We start from the raw sequence: 20194 nt of genomic DNA on the forward strand, positions 1-20194 counted from the left end.
CAGGGATCAAACCTGCGCCTCTTGTGTCTCCTCCATCAGAAGGCAGGTTCTTTACCACTCTGCTACCAGGGAAGCCCAAGGACAGTGTTCTGTGGCTGACACTCCATTGTGTGTGTAATGTATGTGGCACATCTTCTTTATCCATGTATCTGCCAGTGGGCAATTAGATTGTTTCTGTATCTTGGCTATTGTAAGTAATGCTGCAATTAACATAGGGGTTCATTTATGTTTTCTAATGAGTGTTCTTGTTATACTCAGAAGTGAAATTGCTAGATCATGTGGTAACTCTATTTTTAACTTTTTGAGGAAACTCCATATTGTTGTCCACAGTGGCTGCACCAGTTTACATAACCGCCAACAGCACACAAGGGTTCATTTTTCTACACACCCTCTCCAATACTTATTTGTTTTCTTGTTGATGAGTGTGAGGTGAAATCTCACTGTGGCTTTGATTTTTCTCATGACTGATAATGTTGAGCATCGTTTCATGTGCCTGCTCTCCATATGTATGTCTTCTTTTTGTCTATTTTGGTCTTCTGCCCATTTTTTAACTGCCTTGTTTGTTTTACTGAGGTTGCATCATGTAAGTTCTTTGAATGTTTTGGATATTAATCTCTTATTGGATATATCCATTGCAAATATCTTTGTCCATTCAGTAGTCTGGTTTTTAATTTTGTTGATAGTTTCCTTTACTGTACAAATGCTTTTTAGGTTGATGTAGTCCCATTTATTTATTTTTACTTTTGTTTCTCTTGCTTGAGGAGACATATTCAAAAAAATTGCCAAGGCCGATGACAATGTTTTCTTCTAAGAGATTAATGGTTTCAGGTCTTACATTAAGTCTTTAATCCATTTTTGGTTTATTTTGTATCTGGAGTGGGAAAGTACTCCAGTTTTGAGTCTTAATATTTGTAGCATCTAATTTTCCCAACAGCATATATTGAAGAGGTTGTCTTTTCCCCTTTGTATATTCTCCTGCATTGGCTGGCAGATTCTTTACAGCTATTGCCCCCTGGGAAGCCCCGCCTCTCCTTTGAATATTCTTGTCTCTTTTTCTTGTAGATTAATTGATCGTTAAGTGTGTGGGTTTATTTCTGGGCTCTCTATTCTGTTTCATTGATCTATGTCTGTCTTGATTACTGTAGTTTTGTAGCCAACTATATTCTTTTAAAGATTGTTTTGGGGAATTCCCTGATGGTCCAGTGGTTAAAACTCAGCACTTTTACTGCCAAAGATCCAGGTTCAATCTCTGGTCAGGGAACTAAGATCCTGCAAGCCCTGTGGCATGGCACACACACAAAAAGGATTGTTTTGGCTATTCTGTGTCTCCTGAGTTTTGTTTTGTTATGAATATTAGGATTAGTTTTTTGGTTTTTTGTTGATTTTTCAAAAAAAGCTGGATGGAATTTTGATAGGGATTACTTGAATCTGTAGATTAGCATTGCCAAGTTAACAACAGAAGTCTTCTGATCTAGGAATAGTTACTCATGTCTTTCATTGTTGTCAACATTTTGTAGTTTTCCATGTACAAGTTTAGCATTTCCTTTGTTAAATTCATTTTAAGGTATTTTATTTTTTTGATGCTACTGTGAAAAAAATTTTCCTTAATTTCACTTTCAGCTCATTGGCTGACCACATATAAACATACAACTGATTTCTGTATATTGATGTTGTATTCTGCAAATTTTGGTTGCATTTGTTTTTGGTCCTAACAAGTTCTTTGTGGACTCTTATGATTTTCTATACATAGAATCATGTCATCTGAGGATAGTTTTATTTCTTTTTCCTGTGTAACAACCCTTGCCAGGACCCGCAGTGCAACATTGAATAGAAACAGAGAGCAAACACCTTCATGTGTGGATCTGCCTGCTTCTCCTCTGGATGCCTGAGTACCCTGGTGTATGCATCTCTTCACATCCCTCTGACCTAAGTCCATGTGGGGTGGCGTGGGCGCTTGGGGGGGACATGGGTAGCAGGACACCTGTGAGGGGTCAGGTAGGGGCTCTTTTGCAATCTGCTTTCTAATGAGCTCAGTTCTCCTGCCACGCTTTCAAAAGGAGAGGAAATATGAAGACAGAAACCTCCTCCAGGGCTTTGTCTGGATAGTCCAGCTGAAGGTCCTGCCTCCTTCCCCACCTAGCCTGGCTCGAGGTGTTCTGAGAGGGTCTGACCTCCAGGAAACTCTCCTTTGCAGGGTGGAAGTGGTCAGTGAAGCATCCTGCTCAGGAGCTGGTGGGAGCGCCTAGGAAAGCCTAGGGCTCTTGACATGGAGAGTAGGATGGGAGAATCTGCAGGACGGTGACTGATCCACCTCCAGGCATGGTAATGTCAGCCAGTGCTTGGCGTGCTAACTTCTGAATGGTCCAGATGCTCAGAGACGAAAGAGGACCTCACAACTCTTGCAACTGTGACAGATAGAAACCAACTCAAATAAGCACAAAATTGTGGGCTGACTAACTTGGAAGGCCAAGGGGTTTAGCTTCAGGTACAGCTGGATCCAGGTGACTGCAGGATGCTGTCAGGGTCTGGCTCTCTCTACCCCTTGCCCTGTTCCCTATCTGGTGTCTTCACCGTCTGGTGTGCACCAAGTAGTTTGGGTAGTTTTTATAACTCTTGGGACAACTGACACACCCAGTACCAATCTACTGGGTTGTCATGTGCTCCACAGGGCCACCTCTCCTCCCTCATTTCGATTGGTGTGGGCACCACGGCTGGATCAGCTGGGTCAAGCACCCAGCCACAGGGTGGGGGCCAGAGGGGTCTGTGATTAATAACCCACTAGAACGACAGATGCTTCTGAGACCCCTGGAAAGTGCAGTGGACAGAATGTCTGGGGTCTCCTTTATTTATTTTTTTTTTTTTTGGGGGGGTCTCCTTTAAAGAGAGACCCTTTGGGCAGGGCTGGGAGGCCAAATGGCTGGCCACATGCCATCTAGCTGGAGGCATGGCACCCGGGTGCAGTCCTGGGGGACACTGTGCTCTGAGGGGCTGGCATGGTGGGCTGCCCCGCTTCCCGGCCTCATCGCTGGGCGGCTGAGAGCGGGAAGGGCGTGCCGAGCGAGTGGCCCTCCAGGATTTGGCCCCGTGGCCTTTCCTCCCCTTGTCATCTGGGCCCCCGCTTGTTTCCTTTGGGGAGGCTGACCGGAATGTCCTGGAGACTTCAAAAGGCGGCAGCTTCCTCAAACCCCCTCCAGTCCCCCTGCCCGCCCTGCCTTCAGACCATGCACATTCCACGGAGCCTGGCACACCTGGCAGACACACAGGCAGGCAGAGCAGAGGCTCCCTGGACTCCCAACGCGAGGAGAAGGGGGCAGGAAGGAACAGGGAGCCACCCCAGGGTGGGCAAGGGAGGGACAAGGGCAGTGTCAGGGAGTGCGGGGTGGGATACACCACCCATTTCATGCCCTCAGCCTCTGCTCACTGCAACCAAAGGCAATGTTCCTAACTCACAGCTGCCTGTCACCTTGCTTCCCAAATGCAAGAAAGTCAAGCTGCTGCTACCCTCTTCCCCCATCCCGTCAGGTCAAGTGGCCCGGCAGTTGGCGCCACTGGGGCCCGCCTTCAGGGCTGGGCTGTCTGAGTCCTGCAGGAGCCTGGCTCAGCTGAATGCTTGTTGGATGGTCAAGGCCTGGAAATCCTTCTCTCCCGCCAGGAAGTTCCTCCTGCTCAGCTGATCCGGCCAAGGCCAGGGCGGAAGGCCTTGAGAGGCCCACATGCTCCCTAAGCCAAGGACAGCCGGCGTCTGAAGTTAAGAAAGGGCATCCAGAGGGGGCTGGGTGGCAAGGCAGGCAGGCACCACTGCCCCCAGAGTCCACACCATGGGCCTCGGCCCCCTGTGGAAGCAGGTGCCTTGTCTGTGAGAACAGGGTCTCTGTACCAGGCTGGTCCCACTGGACCACAGCTCAGGGCCCCGCTGGGAGCCTGTCCTCAACAGGCCTCTCTCTGCTCCCCAACTGCCCAGGAGGCACAGAGGAGACAGCAGAAGCCCAGGCCCAGCCCCTCCCGGCTCGGGGCTCTCTGCAGGCTGTGCCAGCCCTCAGTAGGGGAGCCCGCCAGTCCGGGACAGCATGGCTCCCTACAGACGCCAATAAGCAGAGACCCGGACCGCTGTCCTGGGGCCTTGGGGGCAGTGTGGGTTGTGCAGAGCCAGGGCCATCTGCCAGCAGCCCAGAGAGAAGGCAGCCGCTGTCACGTCCACCTGAATAACGGCTTGGGGCCTGGCAGCTTTGATCACAGGAGCTAAAAACAAGACAGGTGGCTTGGGGGAGTGGGCAACATCCTTGGGCAGAAGGATCCCAAGACTGGCCGAACCCTCACACCCCAGTCTTCTGAGTCCCACTCACAGAGCCCTTTCCACATAGGGACCTGGCAACAAGCCCCTGGTGTAAATCCACAACCCCCCCCCCCCCCGCCCCCGCCCCCCGCAGGATCCTCCATAAAGCAGCAGGGAAATGCTGCCACACCTGGGCCACAGACCCGGCAACCAGCAGGCAGCCCATGCAGCCAGACCCTCGTGTCTGGCTGGCCTGGCCCACCACACAGCCTCTGGCTGCTGCAACCTGTGTGGGTCCTTGGCCCGGACCCCAGGTCCTGGGAGCAGGTCTTCTCTGTCCCTCTGGGCACTTCTCTGTGTGCAGAGGACAGGGTTCCATGAACCTGGGATCTCCAGACACTGCCCCAGGGGGCGGCAGCCCCTCCTGAATAGGTCAGACTATGGCTCCAAATCAGAGGAGGTCTATTGGCACAGCAGAAGTTGTTCCTGGGATAGACTCCAACTCATGGAATAAAAATGCTTTATTATACAAATCTCACACAGGTCCTGGGCCAAGTCCACGTCCCCAGCTGGGCCCTGGCTCTGAGCCTGCTGTGTCCCCCACCTGGCCTGCAGTGCCAGGTTCGCCTATGAAGTGTGCAACTGTCCATAAGCAGGCCGCATGTGAGGCGGGCCTCCCCAAGCAGTGGACAAGCAGTCTCTGTGGCAGCCGCACCCTGAAGACAGGTGGGGGGAGCAAAGTGCGTCCCCCACACTAGGCTTAGGGGCCACAGGGGTCCACGCAGTCCTTCCCGCTGCGGAACACTTGGTAGATGCTGGTGGGAGGAAACATGGCCACGGCGCCGAGCAGGGAGCCCACCTGGATGGCCACGCCAGCGGCCAGCAACGCCGGCTGGCCCCCACCATGCAGGAGCGAGCTGGCAGCCACCTTCACGTACGAGAACACGCCCAGGCACAGAACCCACGACACCACCTAGGAGGGTGGACACAGCAGCAGGCTGAGCGGAGATGCCCCGCTCTGAGCAAACCCCTCCCGACTGCCACCCTTTTTGTTGCCCTGTTCCCAGACTACTCACCACAAGGACCACCCCTGCGGAGGTGCCCACCAGTGGTGGGCAGGGGCTCAGGACTGCCAGCACCATCAGGTAGGCCCCAAAGAACATGCCCAGCAGAGAAAGACCGCCCAGCCCTGCCAGGGACCTGACAAGGGTAAGTCAAAACTCAGAGCTGGCTGTGCCTCGCCCAGCCCTCACCCCTAAATCCCGTCCCGAGGGGCCTGGGCTCCCTGTGTACCTGCACAGAACACACATGGCCAGAAAGCAGGCGAGTGGATTGGCAGCACTGCCCAGCACCACAGCCAAGTGGTAGGCGAGGCGCCCGTAAGGCAAGCAGGAATAGCTCTGCACAGCGGGCAACACACCGTTGGTCAGAGCGTTGGTGACGGCCAGCAGGCCCAGCAGGAAGGCACCGTGGGCGGAGAGCAGCCTGGGGGCCGCAGGTTCTGGGCTGGGGGTGGCGTCTGCAGCTGGGCTGGGGGGTTCCTGCAGGGGTGAGGCTTCTTCCTCTTCCTCTTCCTCCTCCTGCACTCCTGGGGCTCCCACCCGCAGGCCAGGCCCTGGGCCACCCGTGGGTAAAGACGGTGGCGATGGCAACAGCAGCAGGAGACCCTGAAAGGCGGCAGCTGAAATGACCAATAAGGTGGACAAGATCCCAAAGAAGGTGCTGGCGGGAAAACGCTCTGGGAAGTCGAGGGGGGGCCCAGGGGTGCCATTGGTGGGGGTTGGTGGGCACTCGAGGCGGCCTACACCCTGCACTAGAGCCAGGACACAGGGCAGCAAAGCGCTGAGGCCTTGGCCCAGAAAGAAGGACCGCAAGAAGGGAGGCGGCAGGTGGCTCAGGAAGGGCAGGAAAGTGACGTTAGAAGCACAGCAGGCCAGCGCCAGCACGAAGGCCAGAGCCAGGAAGGCCACAGAGTGCTCCTGCCCTGCCACTGTGGTCACCTGCAGCCACAGGGGGGCCAGCAGGGCCGTGCCCACCACGCTCATCGCCTGCACCACCTGGATGGGAACCCGCTCGCCCTTGCCCGGGGCCAGCCGCCGCCACATGGTCACCACCAGGAGGCCCAGGTTCCCCAGAGCCACAAGCACAGAGAGGTAGGAGGGCAGACTCCAACCTGCAAGCAAAGAAAGAAGGCAGCCGTGTCAGGGGCAGGACGCCCAGGGAAGGAGAGCAGCTGCAGCCTCGCCCCCCAACTCACCCTCGGGTAGGTCTTTCACCACCACAGGCAGCTCCACCCAGATACCATTGACTGCAGCCCATGAGCCCATGCCAAAGAGGGCTACCAGCAGGTGGGTCAGCACCAGACGGCCCAGCGGGGGTGCTGCCATTCAGGCCAAGGCTGGAGCCTCCAGGACAGGGCAAAGGTCACAGCCAGCTCTTCTTTTCCCCACCAAGGTCCAAAGAAGATGTTTCGGCTCTGGGAACTGAAAACCTGGTCTGGTTGGAAGGGAACAGACTCTCATGCAGGATCACAACAGAAAAACACAAAACCGGAGTAAGGAGAGCACCAGGCGGCCAAGACCAGGGATACTGAGTGGGGTGCCAGGGGTGGGGTATGGGAGGTAGGAGGGGTCAGGCAAACCCGGGACACACCAGGATACACGTACCCCGCAGACAGGCAGGGTAGCGGGAAGCGTCGAAGCCCAGGGCAGAAGGAGTAAAGAGAGAGATGACCTTCGGGTCTGAGTGGCCGAGACCGCCGCCACCACACTCGCACCTACGGACACGGAACAAGGACTCCGGGACAGGGCGCCGCACACCGCTGCGGCTTCTGCAAGCCGCGGGACAGTCGGAGCCGAGTCGGGGCTAGGGGTGTGACCGCGGCGGGAAGCGCCCCGCCCTACGTCGGGGAGCGGCGGAGTGCCGACCGGTGCGCCCAGGTCCCGCACCTCCCGGTCCTGATCCTGAGCGCTGCCGTCCGTCCAGCCACAGTCTGAGGGCGCCGCCTCCGCCCCGGGCCACGACAGTAGAGGTAAGACGCAGCTGAGCCGGAGCGAGAGCCGCAACTCACCCGCCGGACCTCTGCGAACGCGCTTTGCCGACCCGGCCCAGCGCCGGAAGCCCTGCCCCGGAAGTCAGGTACTAACAATAGCGAAGGGCCGACCCGAGTTCCAGGCCCCGCCCAGGTCCCGCCCTTCCGCCATGGGGCCCGCCTCTTCCGCCCCCCGGTGGAACCTGGATCCCGGCGAACGGTTATGGCTTCAGGGGCTGCAGGCCTGGCCCGCCCGGCCCGGCGCCGAGTCCGGCTCGTGCACCCGGCCGCGGCGCAGACCCGCTCGGCGGAAGACTGGTGGTGGGACCGACTTGCTCCGAGCGGCTCAGGGTACCACTTGCTGCAGTCGGACAGCATGCTGCTGGTGCTGCCAGGTCCGGGGCCCGCCCGCCTCCGCGCGCAGAGACGCGTCGCCCGCCAAGCTCGGCGGCTGCGGTCCCCGGGGTCCCGCGCGGCCGAGGCCAAGCCCAGTTCCGCGCCCGCGCCCACGCCGCTGCAGGAGCCCGACCCGGGCTGGGGCGACCGCGTTCCCCTGGAAATCCTGCTGCAGATTTTCGGGTTGCTGGTGGCGGCGGATGGGCCTATACCCTTTCTCGGCAGGTATCCTAGGCCCTTTGCGCGCAGCGCCGTAGCTCAGGCCGACCGAATAGGCACGCAGCGGGGGCCCTAGCGCCCACAAACGCGTCCGCGGCAGCAGTCTCTCAGGGTCTAATTGGAACCCCCGGGGCCACACTTTGAACTGACCGCGGCGCTGTGAGAGTTGCGGGGGGCAGGTCCCTCTTACGTAACCCCATAGCGGCAGCCAATGAGGGCGAGCGTCGGCCGCAGAAGGCCCGGCCCCTCAGCAGATCCTTTCTCCCAGGGCTGCCCGCGTGTGCCGCCGCTGGAACGAGGCCGCCTCCCAGCCTGCACTCTGGCACACCCTGACCCTGTCTCCCCCGCTGGCTGGCCGCCCTGCCAAGAGTGGGGCCAAGGCTGAGAAGAAGCTCCTTTCTTCCCTGGAGTGGCTTATGCCTAATCGGTGAGGAAATCCATGTTTTTCTTACTCCCTCACGTCACTTTTGTGTTGTTTGAAAGCCCCAGGCCCCTTCCTGCATCCCTGCACCAAGGGGATGGGCGGGGAGAACGCTGGCAGAAGGGAAGCAAGGAAACAGCCTGCAGCTCTGCCTCTGCGGTCCGCCCAGGTTCTCACAGCTCCAGAGGCTGACTCTCATCCATTGGAAGTCCCAGGTACACCCTGTGTTGAAGGTGAGAGCGGGAGGCTGCCCTGCACATCAGCCATGACACTCTGGGTTGCCCAGTACTTCCAGGAAGTGAGTCAGGTACCGTGGGGGCCCAGTGATGCCCCATGAGGATGCCTGCTTGGTTTTCTTTTCCTGGCATCTCCTCCAGGAGGGAGGAGTGAAAAGTGGGAGCACCCAGGTAGGCCTGGTATGGCCAGAAAGGAGCTCATTGCTGAGACAGTGAAGTGGCGCTGGCACCAGCCGTTGGTCTCTTTCCCTTGCCTTTCTCCAACCCCCAGCTGGCCCTCTGTCTTCCACAGCTGGTTAGTGAGTCCTGTCCTCGGCTCACCTTCCTCAAGCTTTCTGACTGTCATGGTGTGACCCTTGAAGCTCTTATCATGCTAGCCAAAGCCTGCCCTCAGCTCCACAGCCTGGACATACAGCACTCAATGGTGAGCCCTATGTCCCCAGGGGCCCCAAGGAAGCCTGGGCTGAGGTGGCAGGTACCCCTGTGCTGGGTCCCTAGGTGAAGTCCACGGCTGTGGTAAGCTTCTTGGAGGAAGCTGGACCCCGAATGCGGAAGCTGTGGCTGACCTACAACCCCCAGACAACAGCCATCTTGGGTGCACTGCTGGTAGGTTGGTGACAGTCAGGAGCAGAGCTGGATGCCAAGCCAGGGACTGCCAAACACCCGACCTCGTGTTTTCCCCACCTCTACAGGGCAGCTGCTGCCCACAGCTCCAGGTCCTGGAGGTGAGCACTGGCCTCAGCCACAACATCACTCCCTTCCAGCTGCCTGTCGAGGCCCTGCAGAAAGGCTGCCCCCAGCTGCAGGTACCTGACGCCCCATCTCTTGCACCTGTCATCCCCCTCCCCATCTGCAGCCTGGGCCTTGCTCCCAGGTGCTGCGGCTGTTGAACCTGACATGGCTGCCCAAGCCTTCCGGGCGAGTGATAACTCCTGGCCCAGGTTTCCCCAGCCTTGAGGAGCTCTGCCTTGCTAGCTCCACCTGTAACTTTGTGAGCAACGAAGTCCTGGGCCGCCTGCTCCACGGCTCCCCTCACCTGCGCTTGCTGGATCTGCGCGGCTGTGCTCGGATCACGCCTGCTGGCCTACATGATCTGCCGTGTCAGAGTCAGTGCTTCCTGGGTGGCAGGTGGGCAGGCAGGATGCGGGGATCCTTGCCCACCCAAAGCTCATACCCGCTCTTCTCACCTCCAGAGCTGGAGCAGCTTTACCTGGGCCTGTATGGCATGTCAGACCGGCTGACTCTAGCCAAGGAAGGCAGCCCTCTGCTCACCCAGAAGTGGTGTCACAGTCTGCGGGAGCTGGACTTGAGTGGCCAGGGCTTCAGTGAGAAGGACCTGGAGCAGGCCTTAGCTGTCTTCTCAGGCACCCCTGGGTGCTCCCAGCTGGCCCTGTGCTCCCTCAACCTCAGGGGCACTCGAGTCACACCGGGCACAGTTAGGTTAGCAACCCCCTAGTTCCTTGGAGCCAGTATAGCTTAGCTCCCGTCCTGCATGGCTTGCCAGCTCCAGGGGTCAGAAAAGGGAGCCCATACAGGCCAAGCCCCTGCTTGGGGTTGGCCTTAGGGACACCCAGGGTACTCAGGGTGGGCCTCAATGGGTGTAGGGGGCGTAGCCAGCTTTGGTGCAAGGGTAGCAAGGGTTCCCTAGACTGGCTCAGCCCTGCCAGTGCTTAACCTGCCATGGCCTGCCCTGCCTCCACAGCTCTGTGATAAGCAGCTGCCCAGGTCTGCTGTACCTCAACTTGGAATCCTGCCGCTGCCTTCCCCGGGGCCTGAAGCAGGCCTACAGAGGCCCAGAGGAAGTCCAATGGTGCCTGGAGCAGCTGCTCACCAGCCTCCCCTCCCCCAGCTAGGCAGCTCCAGGCCCCTCTGCCAGCCAGCCCTGCCCTGCCTCTTTTCCCAGTTTTGGATATTTGAGTGTTTTGTTATAATAAAACCTTTTCTGGAACTCTTGTGTGGTCTTTGGGATCAGAGTGAGGGGACAGGGGTTGTCCCTGAGGGAACTACTTGGGGTTATCCCCCAGAGTTCCTGAGTTTGCCTGTGGCTGTGCCTTGCCAGTTACCTCCTGGACTGAGTGTGTGTGCATGTGTGACCCACCCTAGGGCACTAAGGTGAGCTGCCTCTGATAGTATGTGAGGCTGACTAGGACAGAGCTAGCAATGGAGAGAGGGTGATCACGCTCAGTTATGGGCTCCTTGTGGGCACTTGCCTGCCGATTTCTCTCCAACTTAGGCCTGGGATGCCTCACTGTTAAGGCTGACTTGGACCTCAGTCAGGGACTAAAGGGCCGGGACGCAGGGCGGGGACTGGAATCCGGCGGGGGTGGGGGCGGGGCCGAAGCGAGGGGCCCCTAGCCTGGCCGGCTGCGGCCAGATTTGGCGCTGGAATCCAGGCTGAACCCGCCCGAAGGCGCCCCGAGCCCTGCGTGGGGCGGGCCGTTCTGGGCCGGAGCCCTGAGGGAGCACAGGCCAGCTGGGAGCACCCAGGGGTGCCTGAGAAGGCAGCTAAGGCCTGCTCCAGGTCCTTCTCACCGAAGCCCTGGCCACTCAAGTCCAGCTCCCGCAGACTGTGACACCACTTCTGGGTGAGCAGAGGGCTGCCTTCCTTGGCTAGAGTCAGCCGGTCTGACATGCCGTACAGGCCCAGGTGAAGCCGCTCCAGCTCTGGAGGTGAGAGCAGTGAGCATGAGCTTTGGGTGGGCAAGGATCCCTGTATCCTGCCTGCCCACCTACCACCCATAAAGCACTGACCCTGACATGGCACATCGTGCAGGCCAGCAGGCATGATCCGAGCACGTAATGTGAGCCAGGCTGTATAGGGGGGCCTCCAGTGGGGCAGGGGCTAGCCGAGAAGTTCACGCCCACCACAACAGAAAGGTCCCTTCTAGAACCAACTACCCAGAGCTTCTAGAACCCGGCGCCGCGCAGCCTAGACGGCCACCTGGTGTCGCTCCCCTGTCTTCGTCTCAGAGCTCCTGCTCCTTCCTGACCGCGGCCCTGGAGGCATTATTCTCCCAGGTATGAGCGTAGCTGTGGGCAGTGGGCAGTGGCAACAGATGAGCCGCCCATCTGACTGTCCGTACCCGACCCAGGCCCCGAAGGGCCGGATCAGCGGCCTGCCTACGACCTCTAGCGGTAAGCCCTTCCAGCTCTGGGCCCAAGGACTCTTCTGCACCGAGCGCAGCCTCGCCAGGCGCCTCAAGAACAACAGTTTCTACCCGTTCACGCAGCAGCAGCCCAACGGTGCGCGCGGACCGAAGTCAGGGACCGGGACTCCAACGCTGAAACTGGGGCGGGGGGTCGGGGCGGGGGCGGGGGGTGGGGGGGGGCGGGGGGTGACGCGGGGCGGGGCCTGAAATCTGAATAGGGCGGGGCGGGGCGGGGCCGGGCCAGAGCCCCGGGCCCGGCCTGCTGCGGCCCGATTAAGCGCTGGAACCGCAGGCTGGACCCTGACCTCGAGCCCGGGCCCTACGTGGGGCGGGCTGTTCCGGGCCCGAGCCCTGGCGCTGCCACCTCGGGCAGCGAGCAGGAGCCCGGTGTCCTCACGCGTCCTCGCCGCGCCGCCCCCAGTCTTCGTGCTCGAGTACTACCTGGACACACTGTGGAAGGGGACGCTGCTCTTCATAGTCTGCATCTTGCTCATCAGCTTCGGCCTCGTGAGCGAGGTCTGAGCTCCCAGGCGCGCCCCACGACCTTCCTACCCCGGGGACCCGGCCCCACCCTGCGCCCGGACCCGCGGCGGCTCAGGGAGTCCCTGCGGCGCCCGCAGGTGCAGAAGCAGGAGACCTGGGGCTTCCCTGCCTACGGCGTGGGCGTGGGCCTGTGGCTTATGATCTCGTCGCTGCCGCGGCGCCGCCTAGTGCTGAACCACGCGCGCGGCGTGTACCACTTCTCCATCCAGGGCCGCACCGTGTGTCAGGGCCCCATGCACCTGGTCTACGTGCGCCTGGCGCTCAACTCGGACGGTGATGCGAGGGAAGGGCCGCGGACTACGGGAGGGAGCGCAAGGGACGGGAAGTCACGTGGAGTGGGGAGGGGTGGACACGCGGGCCCACGCCCCGCCCCCGGAGCTCCGCTCCCGCTCCCCAGAGTCCCGGGGCTGAGCAACTTGCCCCTTACTAGCCTACCGAAGGTGCTTCTTCCAGCTGGTTCTGTGCGGGCACAAGCTGGAGCCTCTAGTGCTGGTGCAGCTGTCGGAGCGCTACGAGGTGCGTCCGACCCAACCCGCCGCGGGCGCAGATACGCTTCTCTCCCCTCTCGGTCCAACGGGACGCCGACCACTGTTTAGGCTCTTAAGATGAGGCCATTTCGCAGTTGGATGGTGCATACAGTGGGCTCCTGGCCCGGGCCCTCAAGCTGGTAGCCAGCAGAAAGGGTGCCAGGGCTGATGGGCAGGGCTGGAGGTGCGGTTTGGCAAGGGGAGGGACGAGCAAGAGTTGACCTGACCTCCACTCGCCACCTGCTCACGCAGCAAATGGAATACCTGGGCCGGTACATTGCCAGGAAGCTCAACATTAACTACTTTGACTGCCTGGCCATGTCATACCGGCACGTGGTCCGCCACTGGCCGCTGGGGACCGCCTTCAGCCCAGGCATCGTGCTGCGCAAGACCGGGGCCTACGACGGGGGGAACCCTCAGTGGGACCCAGACGTGTGATGCTGCCAGCAGGCACCCACCCCTCTCCCACCCCAAGAGGCGTTCTGCCTTCCCCTCCAATCCCCCGCCTCCACCCTACCACTGGCCTTCTCAATAAAGCAACCTCTTGCTTCGAGCAGGTTGTTTTCTTTGTGCGAGTAGGGGCTGCCTCTCCAGGATCCTTCCCTCCTGCACAGCCTACAGGGCCTCAGGGAGGCTTCCAGGCAGCAGCGGGGAGTTTGGGTTGGAAGATGGTAGTAGTGGGACTGAGCCTGACAAGCAGCCAGGCATCTAGGACACGTGTGGGACACACTGCCTTCCATGTTCAGAAGTGCTGACCAATGAGTCAGAATCTGATTGGTCCAGTCTGGGCCAGATGCCTTTTCTAGTCCAATCAGAAATGAGACAAGGGCACAGCCAAAAGTCAAGCCCTGTGTCTTCTGGTGTTCTCCACTCCCCAGAGTTGTTGCTGCTGCACCCGGGCCAGAGCTCAAGGCCTGCTGGGGACAGACCCACAGTGCCCCTGGAGCATGCTCCTGCCTGAGTTGTGGGGCCCCAGTCCCACGTTCTCTGAGCAGCGGGTGTTTTTGCTTCCTGGGTGCTGGAGGCTGCTGTGGGAGCAGAGAAGTCACCTCGGTTTCCTGTCAGGGTTTTTCCTCAGGGCCATGTCCATGACCCCAGTCTGGTCTTTGTGCTTCATGCCAGCTTAGTGTCCCTGGAACCAGGACCACCTGCATTATTTGCAGGGCCCCATGCAAAATGAAAATGCAGAGGTCCTTGTTAAAAAGTTATTAATTTCCAGATGGCAGCACTAGAGCATTAAACCAAGCACTGGCTCCCAGACACTGCCTGGACCCCTGGCTCAGTGTTGCTCACTTTTTGGCTTCCAGCATCTCTGCCCGTCTCTGGAGTGGAGTCTGGAGGCTAGGCGGATGGCTTTAGGCAATCCCAGGGAGCAACTGTTGTTCATGGCTCAAGGCTAGGAACCCCTACCTCTCAGGAGGGGTTCTACCAGGAGATGGGCTCAAGAAGTTGGGCAGAGCCCAGCTGTGGAGGTACTGGGTTAGTTTGGGGGTCAGTGCAGCAGGGAGGTATGGAGTGTGGAATGTGAGCCAGGGGCTCAGCTGCCTGGGTGAGTGCCTGTGACCAAGCCAGGCCTGGGATGCCCAGGCTGTCTGTCAGATGTGGACAGGGGTTAGAAAGGCATGCCAGCTGCCTGGGCTCCAGAAGCTTGGGCTCCACTCGGTCAGTCAGTGAGGCTTTAGGGTGGGCTTTGTTTCCACCCAGTGACCCAAAGCCTCTACCTACTTGGAGCTGATGACCTAAGGGTGACCCAGGTTGAAGCGCATACTTCTTTGCTGGCAAAGTGGCTGGAGGAGGGTGGGGTTCCTCCAGCTAGGGGATTGGGGCTTTGCAAGGATTCAGCATTTGAGCTGATATGAGAAGTTGCGATCGTGTGGAGCTCTTGGGGAGAGACTTCTGGGAAGAGGGAGTGTGAAGGTGTGATGCAGGGTGGAACTGGACGTGTAGGAGAAGACATGAGAAGACAGGCTGGGCTGAGGAAGGGGACCGGGGCCTCGGGAAATCTCTGGGGAGTTGTAAGCACAGATGTACTGCCATCTGAGGAGGGTGTGGGGAAGGACCGGAAGGAAGGCTGCCGGAATTGTGCAGGGAGAGAAGGGCACAGGGGAACAGAGAGGATCGTGGGCAGGTCTGAGCCCCATTGAGGCCATAGCAGACAGGATTTGCAGGTGGGCTGGATGCAGGCTGGAAAGGAATCCAGGGTGGGACTTGAGTTGGGCAGGCAGAACAGTGAAGGAAGGACTCAAGGGTGGAAGACAAGTGGATACAAAGAAGCACCCTGATCTCCAGTGCTTCAAACAGCAATGATGTACTTGTTGTCATGGTTTTGTGGGCTGGCTGGGCTCAGCTGTGTGGTTCCACTCCATATGTGTAGCTGGAATTGCTCATATGACTACATCAGCTGGGATCTCAGTTGGGGCCAGAATGTCCAAGATGACCCCCATCCTCCAGGGCCGCTTTTCAAGTGTCTCAATATTCAGCAGACTATCTTGCTGCTGGCTTGCAAGAGGGAGTGTTTTAAGAGGACAAGATCCAGGGGCTACAGTGTGCACCATCTGCATGCATCATTCATACTATATCCCAATGGATAAGTAAGTCATGTGGCCAAACCCAGAGCCAGAATGGGAAGGATCTACCAAATGTGTGAGTACCAGCAGGATCCTGGGAGCCACGAATGTAAGTAGCCCACCACAGTCCACCATCTGGCTCCTCCCAAGACCTCCAGCGTCTCTTCCCATCCCAGAACTCAGCTCAGACTGCAAGTCCAGGATCTTGCTTCTAAGTCAAGTCCACATACAAATGAGGTTCCTCAGGTGTCCTTTCTTGGGTATGGCCCTCTCAGGGGTCACTGTCCTTTGCTGTCCAGTACCAATGTCTTGAGGCCCATTGTTTCATCTATTTTGTCCAGTTTAAAAAGCTATTTATTTTTGGCTGCATTGGGTCTTTGTTGCTGTGTGTGGGCTTTCTCTAGTTGTGGAGAGCAGGGGCTACTCTCTAGTTGCAGTGCTCAGGCTTCTCATTGCGGTGGCTTCTCTTGTTGCAGAGTATGGGCTCTAGGGTGCCAGACTCCAGTAGTTGTGCCTTGTGAGCTACAGAGCACAGGCTCAGTGGTTGTGTTGCATGGACTTAGTTGCTCTGTGGCGCATGGGATCCTTTTGGACCAGGGATCGACCCCATGTCCCATGCAAGGCAGATTCCTAACTACTGGACCACCAGGGAAGCCCTATTTTGTCCAGTTCTCTAGTTGTTCCAGGTAGGGTGGTAAATCTGGTTCCTGTAACTGCACTCTGTGCTGGAAGTGACATCCACCTCAGTTTCTCTGGAGTTCAACTAGTTTGATGCTTAAGTCAAGGCCTGACCCTCACTACCCTCTGCACTTTGGCTGCAGAGTTGGGAGCCTGCCTCAGTACATGTGACCAAGGGGCTGGGCCTTCAGCAGCTAGACAAAGCTCTCCGCCTCTTGCTGTCCTCCCTCTGGGGCATCAATAGAGCTGAACCACAGCCATCCCACCCCTAGTCCCTTCGGTGATTGCTGCTCCTGCACTTCCCAAACACCAGGTCCTGGGCCTGCTGCCACGTTTCCTCCCTGCTGTGTGATCCCTGCTCACCGCTGGCCAAAGGTCTAACCATCAGACCTCGGCCTTCAGCTTCGGCCTGAGTTCTGCCTGTACCACTGATGGGTCCTCACTGCCAGCCAGGCAGTGGGTGAGTCTGCCCAAGTTCCTGCTGCCTGCCTTCTTGGACCGTTTGTTCCTGACGCCTGTCTAGGTTCTCCAAAAGGGAGCCACTGAGGCAGCAGTGTGAGGACATGCCCTTTGGTCAACCCCGAGGAGGAAAGAGAGAAAGCAGGAGGGCCAAGGCCAGCCTAGCACCTTCGAGGGCTCCAGTGTCAGGATGGCTTACCAGAGACATCACGCATCAGGCTGAGACCCCAGGTCTTTGCCTTCTGCATTGATCAGCCGTTGGGTGCTGGTCACCACTAGAAGGCTGGAATGTGGGGCCAGGAGCAACCCCTGGAGCCTCTGACAGCTGAAGGTGTCCCCTGTAGGCAATGGAACCAGAGTCCTTCCCAGGAGGACAATAGAGGCCATGTGTCATGTGTGTACCCCACAGAAAAGTCCCAGGAGTGGCAATGGAGGGTGGGACGTAGGCCAGCAAGTGTTTAGAAGACTGACCAGTGCCCTTGGTGAGGAAGTGTGGTCTCAGGTTCCTGTGAGAGTGAGAAGGTTAAATGGGCAGCAGAGAGGGGGCCGCAAGCCTGTCCTCGGTCTGGGGAGACCAGGGGAGGAGCCTGCTCCAGGCCATGGGCACCAAGTTCCAGAGCAGATGTTGAATGAAAGTGGCAACCCCGTGGCAAGGTCAGGGAAACGAGCATACGGGGCCCACACTATATCAGGAAGTACAGGCTGCCAGGCCACCACCCATCAAGCCTCTCTGCAGTGCAGGCAGGATGGCAGCCGGCTGCCCTCTGCCAGAGCCGACCTTGGCGCTGGCCTTTCTCTGGTCACCTTCTCCCTCCTCCCCAGGGCTCACTTTGTCCCTGCTCTGGAGTCTCCTCTAAAACTCCCTAAAGAACACTCCTGGACTCAAGTCCCTGGTGACTTGATCGGGCAGACTCCATGTTAACACGTGGAACTCGGGCACAAAGGTGTTTCAATTCTCTGCGAGTTACAGCTTAGGCTGAAGATGAGAGACGGAGACTGTGAGTGGTTCTGGCAGCTGGATCCCTTGGACTGAGGAGGGACCTGGGCCACTTTGGGGAGGCTGGCCTCACCAATAGCCAGCTGGAGACCCTGGACACAGCAGGCTAAGGGGATGCTCCTCCCCAAAAAGGAAGCAGGCAGAGCCTAGTGGGACTTCCTGGTATCCCCAGGCAGGGCTAGATCAACTCAGAGCAGGAGGCTGGGGGTCTCTGATACAACAGCCAGGCCCACCTGCTCTCATGTCTTTATTTCCTAAGAGAAAAGTGGCAGTTTGTGATGGGGGGAGGGACAGAGATGAGCCCAGATTGGTTGTGAACTGGTCTTAGGTGATGGTGGTGACAGGCACACAGTCTGACGCTCTACACTTTTGTGCATATTTGATATTTTCTATAATGAAATGTAAAAAAACCCAAAACAAACCCCAAAATCTGAATTTGCATATTTGTTGTTTAATGTCTTTTCTGGTGAAGCCTCATTTCTTGTGTAGTAAAATACCTGCGAGTCTCCCCCTAAAGTCTGACTTTTTGGTTACCTGGGACCTGCCAGGCCGCACACACCTAGAAGCAGAGGCAGGCAGAGAAACACAGAACCAACACCAAATCCTTCCCATCTGACATGGATGAGGAGCTGCTGCTGCAATGTGAAGCAGGATGGGGCAACTGAGACCTTCAGGCTGAGAGGCTCCTCGGGGTGCAGTGCGTGCACACACCTGGGATGCTGGAGTGCTCGGAACCACTGGGTCTGCCACTGAGACCCCGGTCTCCTCTTCCGCAGAAAGGCCCCAGTGGAAGACTCATGGTGGCCCGAGGGGAAGGGGCTGCAACTTTCCAAAAGCGTTAGTATCTCCAACTGTCCTTTCCGAGCTTCTCCCTGGTGGGCTGGACCCCATCGTGGGACACAGTGACCTCGACCTCAGGGTGCCTGAAAGGAGGCAGGCGAGGAGGACTGAGTAATTGCTCACGGGCCCCATGTGCACTCCACACTCTGACTGTTCTGGACTGATGGCCAGGGCCTAGGCCCAGCTGCCCCTCCCTGCTGAGCGCCCCAGGGGCTGCAGGCTCTACCCACGCGAGGGCAAGCAAGGGCGGCCCAGATGATCCCCTTGGGGGCGCCTGGCGGGGGGACACATGTGTCGTGCTCTGACACTGCCCTGTCATCAAGAGCGTTGGGAGCCAGGGGATGGGAAATTGACAGAGAGGCAGGAACTGGCACCAGGAGCCGGGGAAGGAGAAACAGAGAAGTTGGCTGAAGAAAGCCTGAATGAAGACAGAGATGAGGGGAAAGTGGAGGGCGATGGAGGAATGTGACTGAGGAAAGAGGTGCGGAGTGGGGCCAAGGACGGGTAAAGGGAGTGAAAGAGGACGAGGTGGAGGAACAAAAGCGCACGACAGACGACGGGGCGATGGGACCAACAGAGGTGGACAGGGACGCGGTCCGACCGCAGTGTCGGGGCGGACTTTGCGGGAGGTGGGGAGCTCCGGCTGAAGGGACTGCGCCTGGCACGTCCCGCTGGCGCCCCGAGGGTTCGCCCGGTAATTAGGCCTCGGTCCAGATGGGCCCCCAGTCCCGCAATCAAAATGCTAATTGGACTTGCGCCTCCGGCTGCGCCTCCGCCGGGCCCCCCGGGAAGGCGCAGGGATGAGCCGCTCGGCCAAGCGGGATCCCTGCCCCCGCCCCCACTGCGGACCCCGCCGGCTGCGGCTCCGCGATAAGGGGGCGGCCGCGTCCCGTTCCCGCCCCTCGGGAGCACCAGCCACGCAAGATGAATATCCCGCCGCCGCCACAAAGCGGGTCTGCGGTCCCTGCCACGCCCCGCGCCCTGCGCCGGGCCGGTTCGCTCACAGCCACGCTCGCTCGGCTCCTGTGTTGCGACGCTAGGTGAAGCCGAGAGATCGGCGGGTGGCGGCGCGCCGCCGAAAGCGCGCCTCCGGAGCAGCCCTCTAGCCGCGCGTCCGGCCGGGTCCGCGGGCCCGCCGAGCAGCCCCGCACAAGGTCACCGCGCGCCGCGACAGGTGCGCGCGCCCCCGTCTCGCACGCGCTCCCGGCCGCGGCGCGCCCGCACAGTCCCGAGGCCGCCCCTGCGACCTTGGCCCCCAGAGACAGCCGGCCGCTTGGGGGCGCGCTCGGAGCAGGGAGACCCGAGCCAAGGGCGGGGGCGCGTGAGGGGACAATGGCGGCGCCAGGCCCTAATTGGGGACATATGTCCCCGCGCGCGGCCATTGTGCGGCCCGGAACTCCCCGCACCCCCGCGCCAGCCATTGGTCGCTGGGCCAGACGTCATGCGGGCTGTAAACTCTGGGCGGGCGGCCGGGGGAAGGGTTATCCGCCTGGTTGCGGGGCCGCGTGGGGGAGCTGCAGGCGCGCGGGAGGGCGGAAAACCACAAGTGAAACCGAATTTCTGGAGCAAGGGCACAACAGCCCCCCTCTCCGCCTTCACACTCCGCTCGCTGCGTCGCAGCTGCACTCGACCTCCGCCCCTTGGGGGAAGGGCGGGGGTGCAGAAGGCCTCTCCAGCAGGCACGGGGTCAGCCCGGGTGACCGAGGGGCAGGGACACACTGCGGCACAGGGTGCGCGCAGCACTTCCACACAGCGCTTTCACTGCCTCAGCATTCGCTGCTTCTTCGCTCGCCTCCCCCACCTGCCCCCGCAGATCCCTCGCCTCCACACCCGACAGCTGGGCTGGCCGGACCGACCA

General features: G+C 59.2%; 3 protein-coding genes across 9 annotated transcripts; 2 read left to right on the forward strand and 1 right to left on the reverse strand.

The window, feature by feature from the left end:
* Window positions 1–4776: 4776 nt before the first annotated feature.
* Window positions 4777–7396, reverse strand: SLC52A2 (solute carrier family 52 member 2). 4 transcript variants are annotated; one of them, XM_070464390.1, is made up of 6 exons: window positions 6940–7396; window positions 6531–6769; window positions 6274–6446; window positions 5567–5940; window positions 5350–5473; window positions 4777–5271 (listed from the first exon to the last, which is right to left on the reverse strand). In XM_070464390.1, the coding sequence occupies exons 2-6, from the start codon at window positions 6658–6660 to the stop codon at window positions 4798–4800; spliced, it is 1275 nt and encodes a 424-aa protein (XP_070320491.1). In that variant the 5' UTR covers window positions 6661–6769; window positions 6940–7396; the 3' UTR covers window positions 4777–4797. The 4 variants fall into 4 exon arrangements, with proteins under 4 accessions (XP_070320491.1, XP_070320489.1, XP_020740009.2 ...); XM_070464388.1 differs by having other exon boundaries at window positions 5567–6446; window positions 6940–7049; window positions 7222–7394; XM_020884350.2 differs by having other exon boundaries at window positions 5567–6446; window positions 6531–6756; window positions 6940–7394.
* A 45-nt stretch (window positions 7397–7441) lies between these two features.
* Window positions 7442–10844, forward strand: FBXL6 (F-box and leucine rich repeat protein 6). Of its 4 annotated transcripts, none has more exons than XM_070464365.1 (9): window positions 7442–7925; window positions 8188–8346; window positions 8510–8555; window positions 8869–9000; window positions 9075–9182; window positions 9269–9382; window positions 9451–9682; window positions 9770–10011; window positions 10279–10838. In XM_070464365.1, exons 1-9 carry the CDS (start codon window positions 7528–7530, stop codon window positions 10690–10692), a joined length of 1845 nt encoding a protein of 614 aa, XP_070320466.1. In that variant the 5' UTR covers window positions 7442–7527; the 3' UTR covers window positions 10693–10838. The 4 variants fall into 4 exon arrangements, with proteins under 4 accessions (XP_070320466.1, XP_020740581.2, XP_070320468.1 ...); XM_020884922.2 differs by having other exon boundaries at window positions 8510–8573; window positions 9770–10016; window positions 10279–10524; XM_070464367.1 differs by having other exon boundaries at window positions 9770–10016; window positions 10279–10524.
* Window positions 10764–13348, forward strand: TMEM249 (transmembrane protein 249). The gene is made up of 8 exons (XM_070464287.1): window positions 10764–10778; window positions 10932–11161; window positions 11465–11594; window positions 11669–11819; window positions 12018–12241; window positions 12346–12541; window positions 12699–12784; window positions 13048–13348. The coding sequence occupies exons 1-8, from the start codon at window positions 10764–10766 to the stop codon at window positions 13231–13233; spliced, it is 1218 nt and encodes a 405-aa protein (XP_070320388.1). The 3' UTR covers window positions 13234–13348.
* The last annotated feature ends 6846 nt before the right edge of the window (window positions 13349–20194 follow it).

This window comes from Odocoileus virginianus, unplaced genomic scaffold (genome assembly GCF_023699985.2).
Source record: "Odocoileus virginianus isolate 20LAN1187 ecotype Illinois unplaced genomic scaffold, Ovbor_1.2 Unplaced_Contig_23, whole genome shotgun sequence".
NCBI classification, from domain to species: Eukaryota; Metazoa; Chordata; class Mammalia; order Artiodactyla; family Cervidae; genus Odocoileus; species Odocoileus virginianus.

Coding starts and splice junctions, on each gene's coding strand:
- SLC52A2 (XM_070464388.1), bottom strand. CDS start 6,660: ATGGCAGCACCCCCGCTGGGCCGTCTGGTGCTGACCCACCTGCTGGTA. Junction 6,447..6,530: donor GGTGAAAGACCTACCCGAGG/GTGAGTTGGGGG, acceptor CTTTGCTTGCAG/GTTGGAGTCTGCCCTCCTAC. Junction 5,272..5,349: donor CCGCAGGGGTGGTCCTTGTG/GTGAGTAGTCTG, acceptor ATCTCCGCTCAG/CCTGCTGCTGTGTCCACCCT.
- FBXL6 (XM_070464365.1), top strand. CDS start 7,528: ATGGCTTCAGGGGCTGCAGGCCTGGCCCGCCCGGCCCGGCGCCGAGTC. Junction 7,926..8,187: donor CCTATACCCTTTCTCGGCAG/GTATCCTAGGCC, acceptor CCTTTCTCCCAG/GGCTGCCCGCGTGTGCCGCC. Junction 10,012..10,278: donor CTCGAGTCACACCGGGCACA/GTTAGGTTAGCA, acceptor CTGCCTCCACAG/CTCTGTGATAAGCAGCTGCC.
- TMEM249 (XM_070464287.1), top strand. Junction 11,595..11,668: donor TGGAGGCATTATTCTCCCAG/GTATGAGCGTAG, acceptor TACCCGACCCAG/GCCCCGAAGGGCCGGATCAG. Junction 11,820..12,017: donor CACGCAGCAGCAGCCCAACG/GTGCGCGCGGAC, acceptor CTGGAACCGCAG/GCTGGACCCTGACCTCGAGC.